General features: G+C 31.5%; 1 protein-coding gene across 2 annotated transcripts; it reads right to left on the bottom strand.

Moving 5' to 3' along the window:
* Window positions 1–3,418: 3,418 nt before the first annotated feature.
* Window positions 3,419–8,618, bottom strand: LOC114281653 (uncharacterized). Of its 2 annotated transcripts, none has more exons than XM_028224204.2 (4): window positions 7,974–8,618; window positions 6,435–6,504; window positions 6,215–6,303; window positions 3,419–3,627 (listed from the first exon to the last, which is right to left on the bottom strand). In XM_028224204.2, the coding sequence occupies exons 1-3, from the start codon at window positions 8,352–8,354 to the stop codon at window positions 6,254–6,256; spliced, it is 501 nt and encodes a 166-aa protein (XP_028080005.1). In that variant the 5' UTR covers window positions 8,355–8,618; the 3' UTR covers window positions 3,419–3,627; window positions 6,215–6,253. The 2 variants fall into 2 exon arrangements, with proteins under 2 accessions (XP_028080005.1, XP_028080006.1); XM_028224205.2 differs by lacking the exon at window positions 3,419–3,627 and adding an exon at window positions 5,263–5,577 and having other exon boundaries at window positions 7,974–8,601.
* Between the last annotated feature and the right edge of the window lie 4,502 nt (window positions 8,619–13,120).

Below are 13,120 nucleotides of genomic sequence, written 5' to 3'. Positions count from 1 at the left end.
TTGGCCAATCATATACAAACTCCTATACGGAAAGTCAGGAGATTAATAATCACTGTCAAAGACAATTAATAATTTATGGTTTTTGTATTGAATTATTTATTTCCTATGGTGATTATTATGGTTTTTGTTATGTGTTTTTGGATTAAAATTGTCCATTTTGTTAATGATAATCATAATTATTATAATAATGTTATGAGTTGAAGGATGAACTTGAAAATTCAAGCAAAGTTCAATGATAAATGTTGAATTATTATAATAAATAAATAAAATAAAATAAACACGTAGGTCATTGGATTCGTTTCCTAGCCTCACAGTTTAACGGAAAGTAAAAAATAAAAAATAAATAAAAATGGACTAATTAATTACACAAGTGGTGTTTAAAGTATGTGGTTTGTTGAACTTGACTTTTTATTTTTAAACTTTGTTAAATTAGGTTACAAATTACAAAATGAAATTTTATGATTTCAAGCACTCACACTGTCTTAATTAATTTGGATATTTTTCAGATGCATACTTTGAGGATTATATGGGTACCCAATTAGGCTAGTTTAGAACTTGGGACCAGCTCCACTCAATTTTAAACTACAATTGTCAAGTTATAAAACAAAACATAGTTAGTTAGTGTGTTTACTGATATCCGATCAAATTAAGATTTTGTGTATATGTTCTTCCCTTCAAATCCTAATAAATAAATAAGTCAGATCACCATCATAAATTTTGTGGAATCCATAGAGTAAAGTCTTGAGAACTACTCTCAATTTTAATTGGCTATCCCTATGCATTTGTATTTGTGAAGTCTATATGTCCTTTTTTGAGGTTGTGCAAAAAAATAAATAAATAAATAAAATTCCAAACATACCAAAGCTCCAATTAATCAATTTGGATGGCATCTGAAGGAGGAAAATTAAAAAATTAAAAACTAAAGTATATAAAAAATAAAAAAATAAAGAAAGGTATATATTTTAGTCCTAATTGGGATTAGTTGAGAGTAATTAACAACAGACAGAAGTACTTAAAACAAACAAACAACACCTAATACATATAAATCTATCCATTTAAAATGCTTGAAGTCAAAATCGGGTTCTGTGTATGATTCTCAACTTTCACAATTACTGCTACTTTGTTTTTTTTAAATCATTTAGTGCTCTTCGATTATGTGAGCAAAGTCCTCCTCCAATAGTCAATCAAACAAAACATTATTTTAATTTGAGTATCACTCAGATCTAGATCCTTATTCTATGTTCAAAGGCTAATTATGAGGGTGGTTTGGGATGATCTAAATAAGTGTATTTTTTGACTTTTTATGAAATATGAGTTGAGTATGAGTTTGGTTTAAAGTGATATGTTAGAGAGGTGATGTGACTTAAATAAGATAATATGACTAAAATAAAATAGTGACTTTTTAACTTTTTTAAATCATGCCAAATAAGGTCTAAATAATGTCATATGTCATTCACATTTTTTAAAGATAATTCAATTTAGAAGTCTATTTCTAGACCTGTTGGGTTTAAAGTAAAATTTTTTAAAGCTAAAAAGACAATAACAATGTGAAAAATCATGTTGTTCTTATATAATTTAATCATCATCTATCTATTTAAATATCACATATTTATTCATGTATCACTAGTTTGTTTACTTAATTTATCTATTTATCTAAAGCAGTAATGATTTAGACCATTAATTTTGATGCTCTAATGGAGCACTAATGACATGGCAATGAATAAATGGATGCGATTGGTTTGGTGATTTAAACTTTATAAATTTTAGACATTTTTTTGAATTATAATTCATTACTTTTACAATCTTCAATAATTAATAATTTAAAAATATATATATATTATTTGTCTATAATAGACCATGACATCACGCATGTATATTTTTAAAGTATTATTTTCTATTTTTACGAAAAAATATATTTTATTATTTCTACTCTATTTTGTTACTTGTTAGCAATTTTTTTTTTTTTAAATTTCATCTACGGACAGATCAGATTCATGCAGACGCGAGATGGTTAATCCATCATCTAAACTATATTAATAGATCATGAAAAATTTCATCCACATCCATTCGTCAAAAAACATGCATCCAACCAAAATCAATCAAATTGGATCAGATTGGTCAGGTTGAGCAGATTGAACAGATCCATAATCACTCCTACCCTTGCCAAACCTAATGCCATAGATTCTATTGGAACTTTTCACTAATTTTCCCCATTTTTTATGCTTAGTCAAAATATAAAAAATCAATGATAATAATTAATTTTTTTTTACTTATTTTCTTTATACTACTGACGATGAGTGTATTGATCAACGATTGAGTGATTAGGATCAAAATTGATATAATGGTCACGCCCTTCTTCATTTAATATTGCTAGATCAATCAGGCTTTTGCTTTGATATTCTATTTTAGTCAAGTGCTAGCGCCCTGTAGAGTAAGGGCGGGTTATCTATTAAGGCCAATATCAAGGTCCATAACGACAAGCCTACATTACAGTAATATCGCACGACTTTGATAAACTGAACTTGGAAGTACATAAGAGTTTAGGACTACTTTGTTCTCCAATAAAGCTTGAGAGCTCGAAAAGTTCAAGGCTCGATTGGCCCGAAATTAAAAACGACGCCGTTTTCAATTTTTTTTTTTTCCTCTCCTTAAACAAGGAGAAGAGAAAAGAGAGAAGGGAGAAGAGGAAAAAGAGAAGGGAGAAGAAGCGATCAACCTCTAAGTGCGATTGTTGTTTTAATTCTAAATCTGAGCGTTGGGGAAGGAGATCAATAGATTAATCAAATCTCTATAGCGCTTTCTTGAAACCGGAAGAGCGTAGGTAAGACCACTATTGGCCTTCATCGTAGTCTTCGCCTGAAGAGAATCAGTGACCACAGAGCTATACATTGGAAGCAGAGTTGATTTTTTTGGTGATTTGTGAGATTTTTTTGAGTTTTTTATTTAGATTTAGATTTAGATTTTCATTTTCATGTGGGTTTGTTGCTGCGTTTGTTGATTTAGATTTTAATTTTGATTTTCATGTAGGTTTGTTGATTTGTCTGTTGTTGGGTTTGTTGATTTGTTTTTTTGAGTTTTTGTTTTTTATTTTGATTTTGATTCCTCTGTTTCTGGGTTTGTAGAGCACTGTTGCTGGTTTGTTGATTTTTTTTTTTTGAGTTTTTGTTTTTGATTTTGATTCATCTGTCTCGAAGAGTAGAGCCGAGCAGAGGGGGAAGGAAGAAGAGACGGGGAGGAGAAGAAGAAGAAAAGAAAAAAAATATCAAAACGATGTCATTTTGAAATTTGGGACAATCGAGCCACAGTAATTTCGGGTTACGTAGCGGGACTGTTTGTTCTCCCTCTTTGGACATGACATATCATGATCAGATCAAGAAACTACACTACATGAATACTGATCCCATGTGCAAGTAATGAATACCCACCAAAATTCTTTCCCATGAAAATGCAACTGTAAAAATTCTATGGCACTAGACAATTGTACAATGATATTTCAGTGCATCATGTAGCAGGATTTAAACTTTTTTTTACAAAAAAAAAAAATTAAAAACACTTTACTAGAAAAGAAAGGAATCGATTATGTCACTGGAAAATTCATGGCAGCGAACAGGTACAATGCTGAGGACCCTGCAAAACATAAGAGGCGAGACAAAAGTAAATACAAGAAAAGTAAATTCATGCTTCCATTCAATTATACATATGAATATGAATATGAATATGAAACACTGTTAAAAGTAAATTCATTCGTGTAGTTTGAAAAGGAAAAAAAAAATAGTTCTATTTTTCTATTTAACCAGATTTTATCTTTCAATTTCTCTCGACATCAACCTAACAAGCGAAATCACAAGCAACTCAAAATCAGTAAGACGGAGTACTATGATTAAGCGTACAAGAATCAACCTATTGATTGGGATTAAAGAAAGATTGCAAAGATATCAAGCCTTAAACACTGAAACAATGATTATTAGTTAAAAGTAGAAACATGGTTGATTTTATGGACTTCATATACTCCATGGCCAAAGATTGACGAAGAGACAACCATTAATCAACTTTGTCCAAATGCCATCCTCTAAAGATATAAAAACATTTGAGTACAACCTCACTGAAGCATGAATCAAAACAATTAACTGGCCGTCACACCAACAAGTTTTACTGCTAACCAATCTTCATGACTTAGCTGACTTCTTATCGGAGTCCAGAGAATCCAGAACCGTATATCTTCATATCATTTTCTTCTTGAACCAAAAATCTCATTTTCTGAGTTCAATTTCCAAATTAGTTGAGTAATGGCAACCCAACTTTTGTACCATACCTCTTTTATTTGACCTCATAACAACATAAATGCAAGAAAGGGAGGAAATATAAGAGTGGAAACAAGCAGAACATGAAATGACAACACTAATCTCAGTAGCAACCTTCTTGAGCATCTCCAATCCTTCATCAAATTTTTTCAAAAAATTTGAGTAAGAATTTGGACCAAAAAACTGATTTGATATAACTCACTCCAATGGTGAGAATCAATTTTTTCATTAAATCTTTTAAAAAGAGAAAAAACTAGACCCACCATCCGTGCCTCCCCCTACAACCAAATCACCACCACTCTCTACTGCACAATGCTCCACCTCTCTTTGTCAAGTCAATCCATACCATTTCAAACACGATCTAGAACAGTCGAGCCACCATGGTTGGCCACATATGCCACATGTGACCACTACAAGCCACCACAGCTGACCACAAAGCACCACACCTATTTAAGATAGGGACATAAAAGGTATTTCAATTTTGTACAATGGGACCGTTGGAGATTTGATGAAGGGCTTTGGTATTGGCTCCATTTGATGAAAATTTTGAGCCTCCCTTGATTTGATATAGGTTTGGCGAAAGGGTTGGAGATGCAAAATGGTTACTTTTTCCTCAAATTTGAATTTAATGAAAAAAAAGGCGAAAGGTTGGAGATGCTCTTAAGTCCTATATATATATACCCTTGCTCTGTTAACAGAAACTGACTTACACCTAAAAGACGTAGTTTAGCAGATTTCTAGGTGTGTAGCGCTTTGTATCAAGGGGAAACACATGAGATTTCCCAATCCACGCCTTTTGGAGAAATTAGAAGTTATCAACGAATATAGTTCCTGATATTTCATTCTCTACTCTTCTTAGTAACAAATTTGTGTTTCAACCTTCCTCAAAATTTGCTTAAATCTGTAGTAACCAACCCAATGACATGAAATCATACAGCAAATTTAAAGGACAGAGGGGTGCGAAAAGATTTCATCTAGCAAATTCAGAGGATTTCAAGAATGAATGAAACGATTTCATCCAGCAAAATCAGGTAGTTTCTATTTTCCACTTTGTTATGTCACAATTCATTCAACCAATACACCTGATTACAAATCACTGAAAACAAGGAACTCTGAGTTATCTATTCAACACGAATAGAGAACTAATTTAACTTGTGACTAGTCCTGCACGCTACTGCCAAGGATCAAAGATGAAAATGTTTTTAGGTATTAGATGCAGTTTTGAGTCCACAATATTGTAAGCCTCCTTGCTCGCTTTACTTTCTAGTATTCTTACCTACCAGAAGATGAAGTAGGGAAAATCATTACTTAGATCTGCATATTTCAATTTGGTAAATTTTGTTTGATATTAAGAGCATGAATCCCAAATAGAATGAAATTGAACACATGCTAAAGAGCCCTGGATAGTTAAAAGGCAGCACATATATTAGTTTGATGGACAAGTGACATAAAATTGATGTGGCATTTTGGGTCTATCCCATACACGTACGTTATCCATGTATTTATGCTATTAATCGCACGTAAGTTTCTGTTAATGCATTCACGGAGCAATGGCCGCTCAAAACATATTGTTCTTGAGAGCAGGATTTGATATTTGAGTATGAAGAGAAAGATAGAGAGATATTTCAATGTTGTTCCCAATTTGATGACAAGAAAGCAAAGGAGAATTATTTGCACAGAAATACATCAAAACTTGGAATCACGATATCTTCTCCGTTGCTATAGCAAGACATGTAAGAGGCAATATATACATAACTCAAGAAACACAACAACACAACACAACAAGACAAGAAACACAAATGGGCAGAAGTCTTAAGCTCAGAGTCGCACAAATCTAAATTAAATGCAGTTGAATGATAAGAAAATTGCAAAATTACACTAAGAGCAAAAGAACACCAGAGAATTCAACTCACTTTCAAATTGTATTAGATGGAAATGCCAAGTTGGTCTAATCAGGAGTTTCCCTCTGGCTCATCTGAATCAGAATCACTTACATTGTAACCTACGATGGCCATACAGTCAACAAATGTAGCACAATTAATGACATTATGACCATGCACACAGGTATGGATGAGCACAAGCAAGCAGTCGCGCAGAGAGAGAGAGAGAGAGAGAGAGAGAGAGAGAAATTACCTGGGCGTTTATTGCTTACTTTCCAAACTGAGGATCTAATTCTAGAAGCTCTTGTCATCCAAATTCTTCCCTGCAATCCCAGAACAGAAAATCAGTCAGTGTGTTTGGTTTGATTTTTCTAGATTAAGTTTTTTGAAAATTGAGTTTTTTGATTTTCGTAAATATTTTTAAAATTTTAAACATTTTTTTTACTTTTTTAGATAAACCTTACTTAGATGTATCTAAAAAGTAAAAAAAAAAAAATGTGAAGAAATATTTTTAAAAAATTAAGAAATACATAAAAATACAAAAAATGAACTGAATTTTTATATTTTTTTTATATTTTTGGTATTTAGTGAATCTTTAAAAGATTTTTTTTACAATTTTTTTACTTTTTAGGTGTATTTATGTTAGGTGTGCTTAAAAAGTAAAAAATTTGCATAAAATATTAAAAAAATTTAGTAAAAACAAAAAAACACGAAAAATAAGAAAGTAGAATTTTCTAAAAACTGTTCTTAGAAAATGGGAACCAAGCAAGCTTAGTATATCTTCCAGTAAACCAGCCTAAAAGGTATTCCAGAATCAACAGTCCATTATTAAATTTAATAAGACCTTAGTACTCAAATCAACTAAAGCATGCCTTAATCCCAACTATTGTGTCAGCTAAATGGACCTATCATCAAGAAAAAAGAATACCCAACATGAAAAACAAACATAAAAGATAAAAATTATACAAGATTTTACCTAGAATTGAAATATGTGGGCAAGATACATTCTAGATATGGCCCAAAACACCAACAAAACTACATAACAATAAGATTTAACTGATGGATTACATTCATTGTAAGAGCATCTCCAATCCTTCATCTTTTCTTTCATCAAATATAAATTTGATGAAAAAGTACTCAAAAATCATCTCTAATCCTTTCATCAAATGTTCATCAAATGAAGGGAGAGTTATTTTTTTCATCAAATTCAGAACTCGTCAAATTTGAATTTGATGAAAATTTAAAAAAAGTCTTGGAGTTTTTTTTAATCAAATTTGACAAAAAATGAAATTTGGGATAAGAATGGAATTTTTAAAAAGATTTTGATAAAAAATTGATAAAGGATTGGAATAGTTCATATTAAAATTAAACGTATTACTCAAATTTGGAATCAAATTAGATGAAACCAAATTTTGGTGAAGGGCTTAGATGGTTTAATCATGACTAACTTTAAATCTACCCCGTATACCCCACTTTCAGGATAAACTTGGGTTAATTTCTCACGGTTCCTAGCATTTTTCCCCAAAACACACTAACTTTACATCTACACTCTCTACCCTTCACTTTCTTGTTAAATTCTCATGGTAACAAGAATTATTCAAGATTCAATTCATTTTCTTTTGCTCAGTTTCTTAACAACCAACCAGAATTCAAAAGTTCTTTAAAAAGCCCACACTAGAAAATCAAATCAAATCATCCAAAAGATACCCACTTTATGATACTACAGGAATTAAATTATATATATATATATAGAGAGAGAGAGAGAGAGAGAGAGAAGAGAGATAAAATTGACCTTCTGGGCATCTTGAGGGACGCCATAGCCGTTGTAATACATCTGACCCACCAACACCTGCATAGACACATCGCCGGCCTTGGCATCCTTGAGGGTGTCTTGGAACCACCGCTTCGCACAATCGGAAACCACCCTTGACAGCGGCGTACGGTGGTTCTGCTCCTCAGCGCCGCCGCCCCTGGTGCTGCTGCTACTGCTCTTTTTGTTCTCCATCTTCTTCTCTGACTTGGGCCTCCTCAATTCGCAGCAGAATCTGGGTGTCTCCGGCGATACCAAGCGGTTCTGGGATATGGGTTTGGATCTTTTGGGAGTCTTGATAAGATGGTCTGTGAGTTTTTGTTGAAGCTTAGTTGTTGCTGCTCTGGGCAGTGATTTTCCCATCAACTGAACAAAGATTCATATATCTCTCTGTGTATATATACAGAAAGAGAGAGAGAGAGAGAGAGAGAGAGAGAGAGAGAGATGAGAGTATATCTGGGATTCCTTGGTGGGATTGGAAGAGAATTTGGTGGAATATTTTTGTGAATCAAATTTTGAGAATTTGATTTGATAGGGTTTTCAAATGGAGAGAGAGAGAGAGAGAGGGAGGGGAATTTGCAAAGGCAGTTTCTGAGGATTATTCATCAGTAATGTTTTCAGGCTCACGACGTCGTTTTTGGCTATGTTGACTTCTTTGTACTACAGCCTGAAGTCAAAAGTCCACGTTAGGGCTCACGTATTTGGTGGGCTGTATGCCAAATTACAATGGATCCCACACACCACAGCCCCCGGTAACGATTTTATTTCTATTTTTAAAAAAATTAAAAAATAATAACGCGTTTGATTTAATTTTAAAATTATGATTTAAGCATAAAATTTAATTTAAATATAAAATTGTGAATTAAATTTTAAAGATAAAAAATTTATTTAATTATGGATTATGAAAGTAGTTTTAAGTTAGAGCATCTCCAACGGTAAACCTTTTTTTTCATCAAATCTGATGAAAAAAATGGTGATTTTCTTAATTTGGTATTACCTCCTCCAACGGTTGCATCAAAATAATACTGGCTAGGGACAACTGGTGGGACGACTGGCCGATCGACCGGTAAGGGGAAGAATTTTTTTTTTTTAACCTGTTTGAACCTCTTGGACCCTGTTTGAACCTACTTATTTGAAAGGAGTCGGTCGACCGGTGGGTCAACCGGCCGGTGGCCCCACCTCCAACGTTTCTGCACAGTAAAATAGTGAAATCTTACGCGTATTCTCAATTTGATAAAATTTTTGCTTCATTCTCAGTTTGATATCAGTTTGGTGAAACTATTGGAGAGGGAAAATGTGGCTTTTTTCATCAAATTCAAATTTGATGCTGAGTCTGATGCAACGTTGGAGATGGTCTTATGAGTTCTATTTTGAGTTTTGAATTTTAAGTTGTATTTTAAAAAATTATAGATTTATTTTTTTAAAATACTTAAAAATGTTTAAGAAAATTTTATTTTTTTATTGTTATTTAAATATTTTTAATTTGAAATATTTTATTTTATTTTGTAAATATTTTATTTTTTAATATTTTAAACTCAAAACATAACTCAACACTTAAATCGTAACTAAATACACAATTCAAAATTTATAGCCACACTCTTTTCAAAACTCTATTAAAAAAAATCAAAAAATATTTCTAATTTTGTCCTTCAAAATTATTTTTTATTTTATATTTTTTGAAAAATATTTTTTTTTCAAAAAATATTTTGTTTATTTTTATTTTTGAAGAATTTTATTTTTTTATTTTTTCAAAAAATAATTTTATTTTTTAAGTATTGGCCAAATAATTTATTATATTTAGAGAGAGAGAGTGAGATATATATATATATATATGGTGATCCAAAAAAAATTATTTTAAAAAATTAAATATTTAAAAAAAATTAAAAAATCTAAAAAAATATATGTAAAACATTAAAAAATTAAAATATTTACAAATATATTTATCAAATAAAATAAAGTATTTAAAATAATAAAAAAAATACAGCACACAAATGTATGAAATACGGTGCACATTAAAATATAAAATATTTACCCTAAAAAAATAAAATGAAGAAAAAATTTTAATATTTAAAAAAAATAAATCTAAAAAATTTCAAAATATAACTTAAAACTCAAAATGCAATTCAAAACTCTTTTCAAAACTTATAACCAAAATTTTTTTTTTTTCAAATTACGACTCCACACTAAAATCATGATTCTAAAAAAAAATTAGATTTTTTTTTTCAAAATTAGAGTTTTAAAAAGTGTTTGGTTTTGAGTTTTGAGTTGTGTGTTTGGTTATGAATTTGAAAATAATTTTTGAATTAAATTTTGGGGAAAATTAGTCTAGGATCCCTCTCCCACTTTTCGTAATGGAAGAGATCCACAAAATTATTTTTTGATGTCTAAGGTCCCTAAACATATATCAGAGAAATTTGACTCTTTTGTCTCTCTCTCTCTCTCTCTTTTCTCCTTTCACCCACTAGTCTTCGAGATCCAAGGCATTCGGCGTCGCGTCCGCCTCTGGTTCGCGGCCTCCGACAATGAGGCGGAGTTTGTCAAATCGTCTCCTTCAGTTCTCGCAAGAGTTGAAAGCAGAGGCGGTTGCAAAAGCGAAGCATTTCTCTCAAGAGTTGAAGGCGGAGCTGAAGCGGTTCTCGTGATTCTGTGAAAGAAGCTTTGAGAGTGTAGCACCACCAAATCTGTTTTTTCTGTCAAGGTTCGGCATCGCTGGAACATGGACGGCGTTGGTGATGGAATGATCAAGTTAGGGACTCTCACCACCAGACCCGATCGCCGTTTTAATTTGGACCCGTCCGAAGTCTCTGTTTCGTCTCCTGTCACTCGTCAGAAAGCCGCCGCCGCTAAACAGTTCATCGAGAATCACTACAAGAACTACCTCCAAGGGTTACAGGATCGTAAAGAAAGGTCCAATTCACTTCTCTCTCTATATATACATATATATGTATGTTTGTTGTATTGTTAATGTTTATGGAGATGTGTTTGAACCTTTTCAATCTCAATTTTTATCATTTCTGGTTGTAGGAATGAGAGATGATTCAAAGGAATTTGCGTTGGGATTATTCGATGCTCTGAGCAGACGACGAAGGTTGAATGTTGATAAGATCAGCAGAGATGAGCTTTACGAGTATTGGTCTCAAATCACTGATCAGAGCTTCGATTCTCGACTCCAGATCTTCTTCGACATATATGCATTATTATTTTTTCTTTTCAAAATAATTAATAGATTTATTCTCTTATTTGAATAAATTTCTCTGGGTTATAAAGGAAAATTTCTCTGGTTTTGAGAAAATTTCTCTGGTTGAAGTGAGTCCAGAGAAATTCTTTCCTGGTCCAGAGAAATTTGTTTATGTTCTTGTTCAGTATGTTTTTTTATGAATTCTGCATACTCTCAGGTTTATTATCAGTTTTTTTGGTATGTTTTCGATATATTTCATCGCGATGTTGTTTGTCTGGGGTCATATTAGGGTTTTTGAATCTGTAATAGGCTTCATTGCATTTTTCCCCCTATGTATTTATCTTATTGATGTATACAAAGTTGCCCATGATGTTAAAGCAGAGAAATTTGCCTCCATCTCTGGCATCCCAATCACAGAAATTGGAATTTCTCTGGATTGAAGAAGAAGAATTTCTCTGGTTTGGGTTGAAGAGGGAGAATTTCTCTGGTTTTCAGTGAATTTCTCTGAGTTAGAGAGGGAAATTTCTCTAGGTTAAAGTGAATTTCTCTGGAAAGTCCAGAGAAATGTGAGATTTTCTCTGAATAGAATTTCTCTGGGAAAAATTTCTCTGGGCTGAAATTTTTCTGGACTGGAATTTCTTTGGACTGGAATTTCTCTGGATCAATGTTGAGGGACCTTAGACATTATGAAAATATTAGATATCCTTTATATTATAAAGTCTTAATACCAGGGACCCTAAAAAAAAACCCCTAAATTTTGAGTAGTTTTGAATTATGTGTTTGGTTATAAATTTTAAAAAAAGTTTTGAAATTTTTTGATTGGAATCACAATTTCAAAACTAAACCACATGCAGGCAAGGTTTTTTTTTTTTTTTTTTCTATGGACTTGTAAGTTGCATCTCTATCACCACTGAGTAAGAAATCCATAAAAATTGTAAATTAATTCGGTTCAATCTAATTTGATAGATTTGGATTATATTTTTAAGTCTATGGTTTCGTTCTAAATTGAAAAATGAACAACCATGTTTTACAGATCAATTTCAGATTACACTTCATAATTCCAAATTAAAATCGATTCAAACAGTATACAATTTAAACTATATTCATAGCATACCTTCTTGATAGATACTATCATACCTCTTATATTCATATCATAGGAATTGTATGCAATTTGCTACTATGAAACTGTTATTGCAATGGAATTTTGTTGCTATTGTTGTGGTTTTTTTTTTTTTTTAAGTTTTAATTTTGTAATTGTCTAATGGTGGGATCGATTTTTAACTCTTTTTTTTTTTTTTTTTTTTTGAATTTGGTGATTGCTTGCGAAATTAGATATTATGTTTGTTTAAATTAATAGTAGAATACTATGCATATTTATGTTTTAAAAAATTATGAAATAAAAATGTTATATAATTTTTCTTTGTTAATAAATCCGTAGTTCCAAACCGAATCGAACCATGTTTAAATGGTTTGGTCCGGATTGATTTCACGATTTAAATTGATTGGATTGGTTCTAATTTTTATAAAATTGTAGATAACGGATTGGTCTTAATTTCACCTCAGACCGAACCAATTCGAACAATATTCAACCCTATTTATCTCTTACTCCAAAAAAAGCAAATTATTACTTGTCGATATACTTTTTTAGGGGATAATTAAAAATAAATAAAAAGAGTTTGAGCCTTATAACGAAATAAATTTTGAATTTTGAATTTTGTCAATTTAAATCTTACTTTTTATTTATTTTTAATTTAAATCATTTATCTGTTTTCGTTAAGTAAAATTGACAGAAAAAGAGTATGTATGTATGTATAAAATGTCTAAAATATACTTTTTATTGAGTTTAATGACTAAAATATTATCCGGTCCAAAAATCCGAATTTCAATTTTATTTGTCCAAAGGTCCAGACGATTAAATACTTTGTTAAAAAAGACAAGCACAAACAATATG

The sequence above is a fragment of the Camellia sinensis genome, chromosome 10 (assembly GCF_055761805.1).
Source record: "Camellia sinensis isolate YWXY chromosome 10, ASM5576180v1, whole genome shotgun sequence".
Lineage (NCBI taxonomy): Eukaryota > Viridiplantae > Streptophyta > Magnoliopsida > Ericales > Theaceae > Camellia > Camellia sinensis.
Note: the sequence above shows the minus strand (reverse complement) of the source record. Positions and strands in the feature narration are given on the sequence as shown.

Coding starts and splice junctions, on each gene's coding strand:
- LOC114281653 (XM_028224204.2), bottom strand. CDS start 8,354: ATGGGAAAATCACTGCCCAGAGCAGCAACAACTAAGCTTCAACAAAAA. Junction 6,505..7,973: donor TCCCTCAAGATGCCCAGAAG/GTCAATTTTATC, acceptor CTGGGATTGCAG/GGAAGAATTTGGATGACAAG. Junction 6,304..6,434: donor AGTAAGCAATAAACGCCCAG/GTAATTTCTCTC, acceptor TGGCCATCGTAG/GTTACAATGTAAGTGATTCT.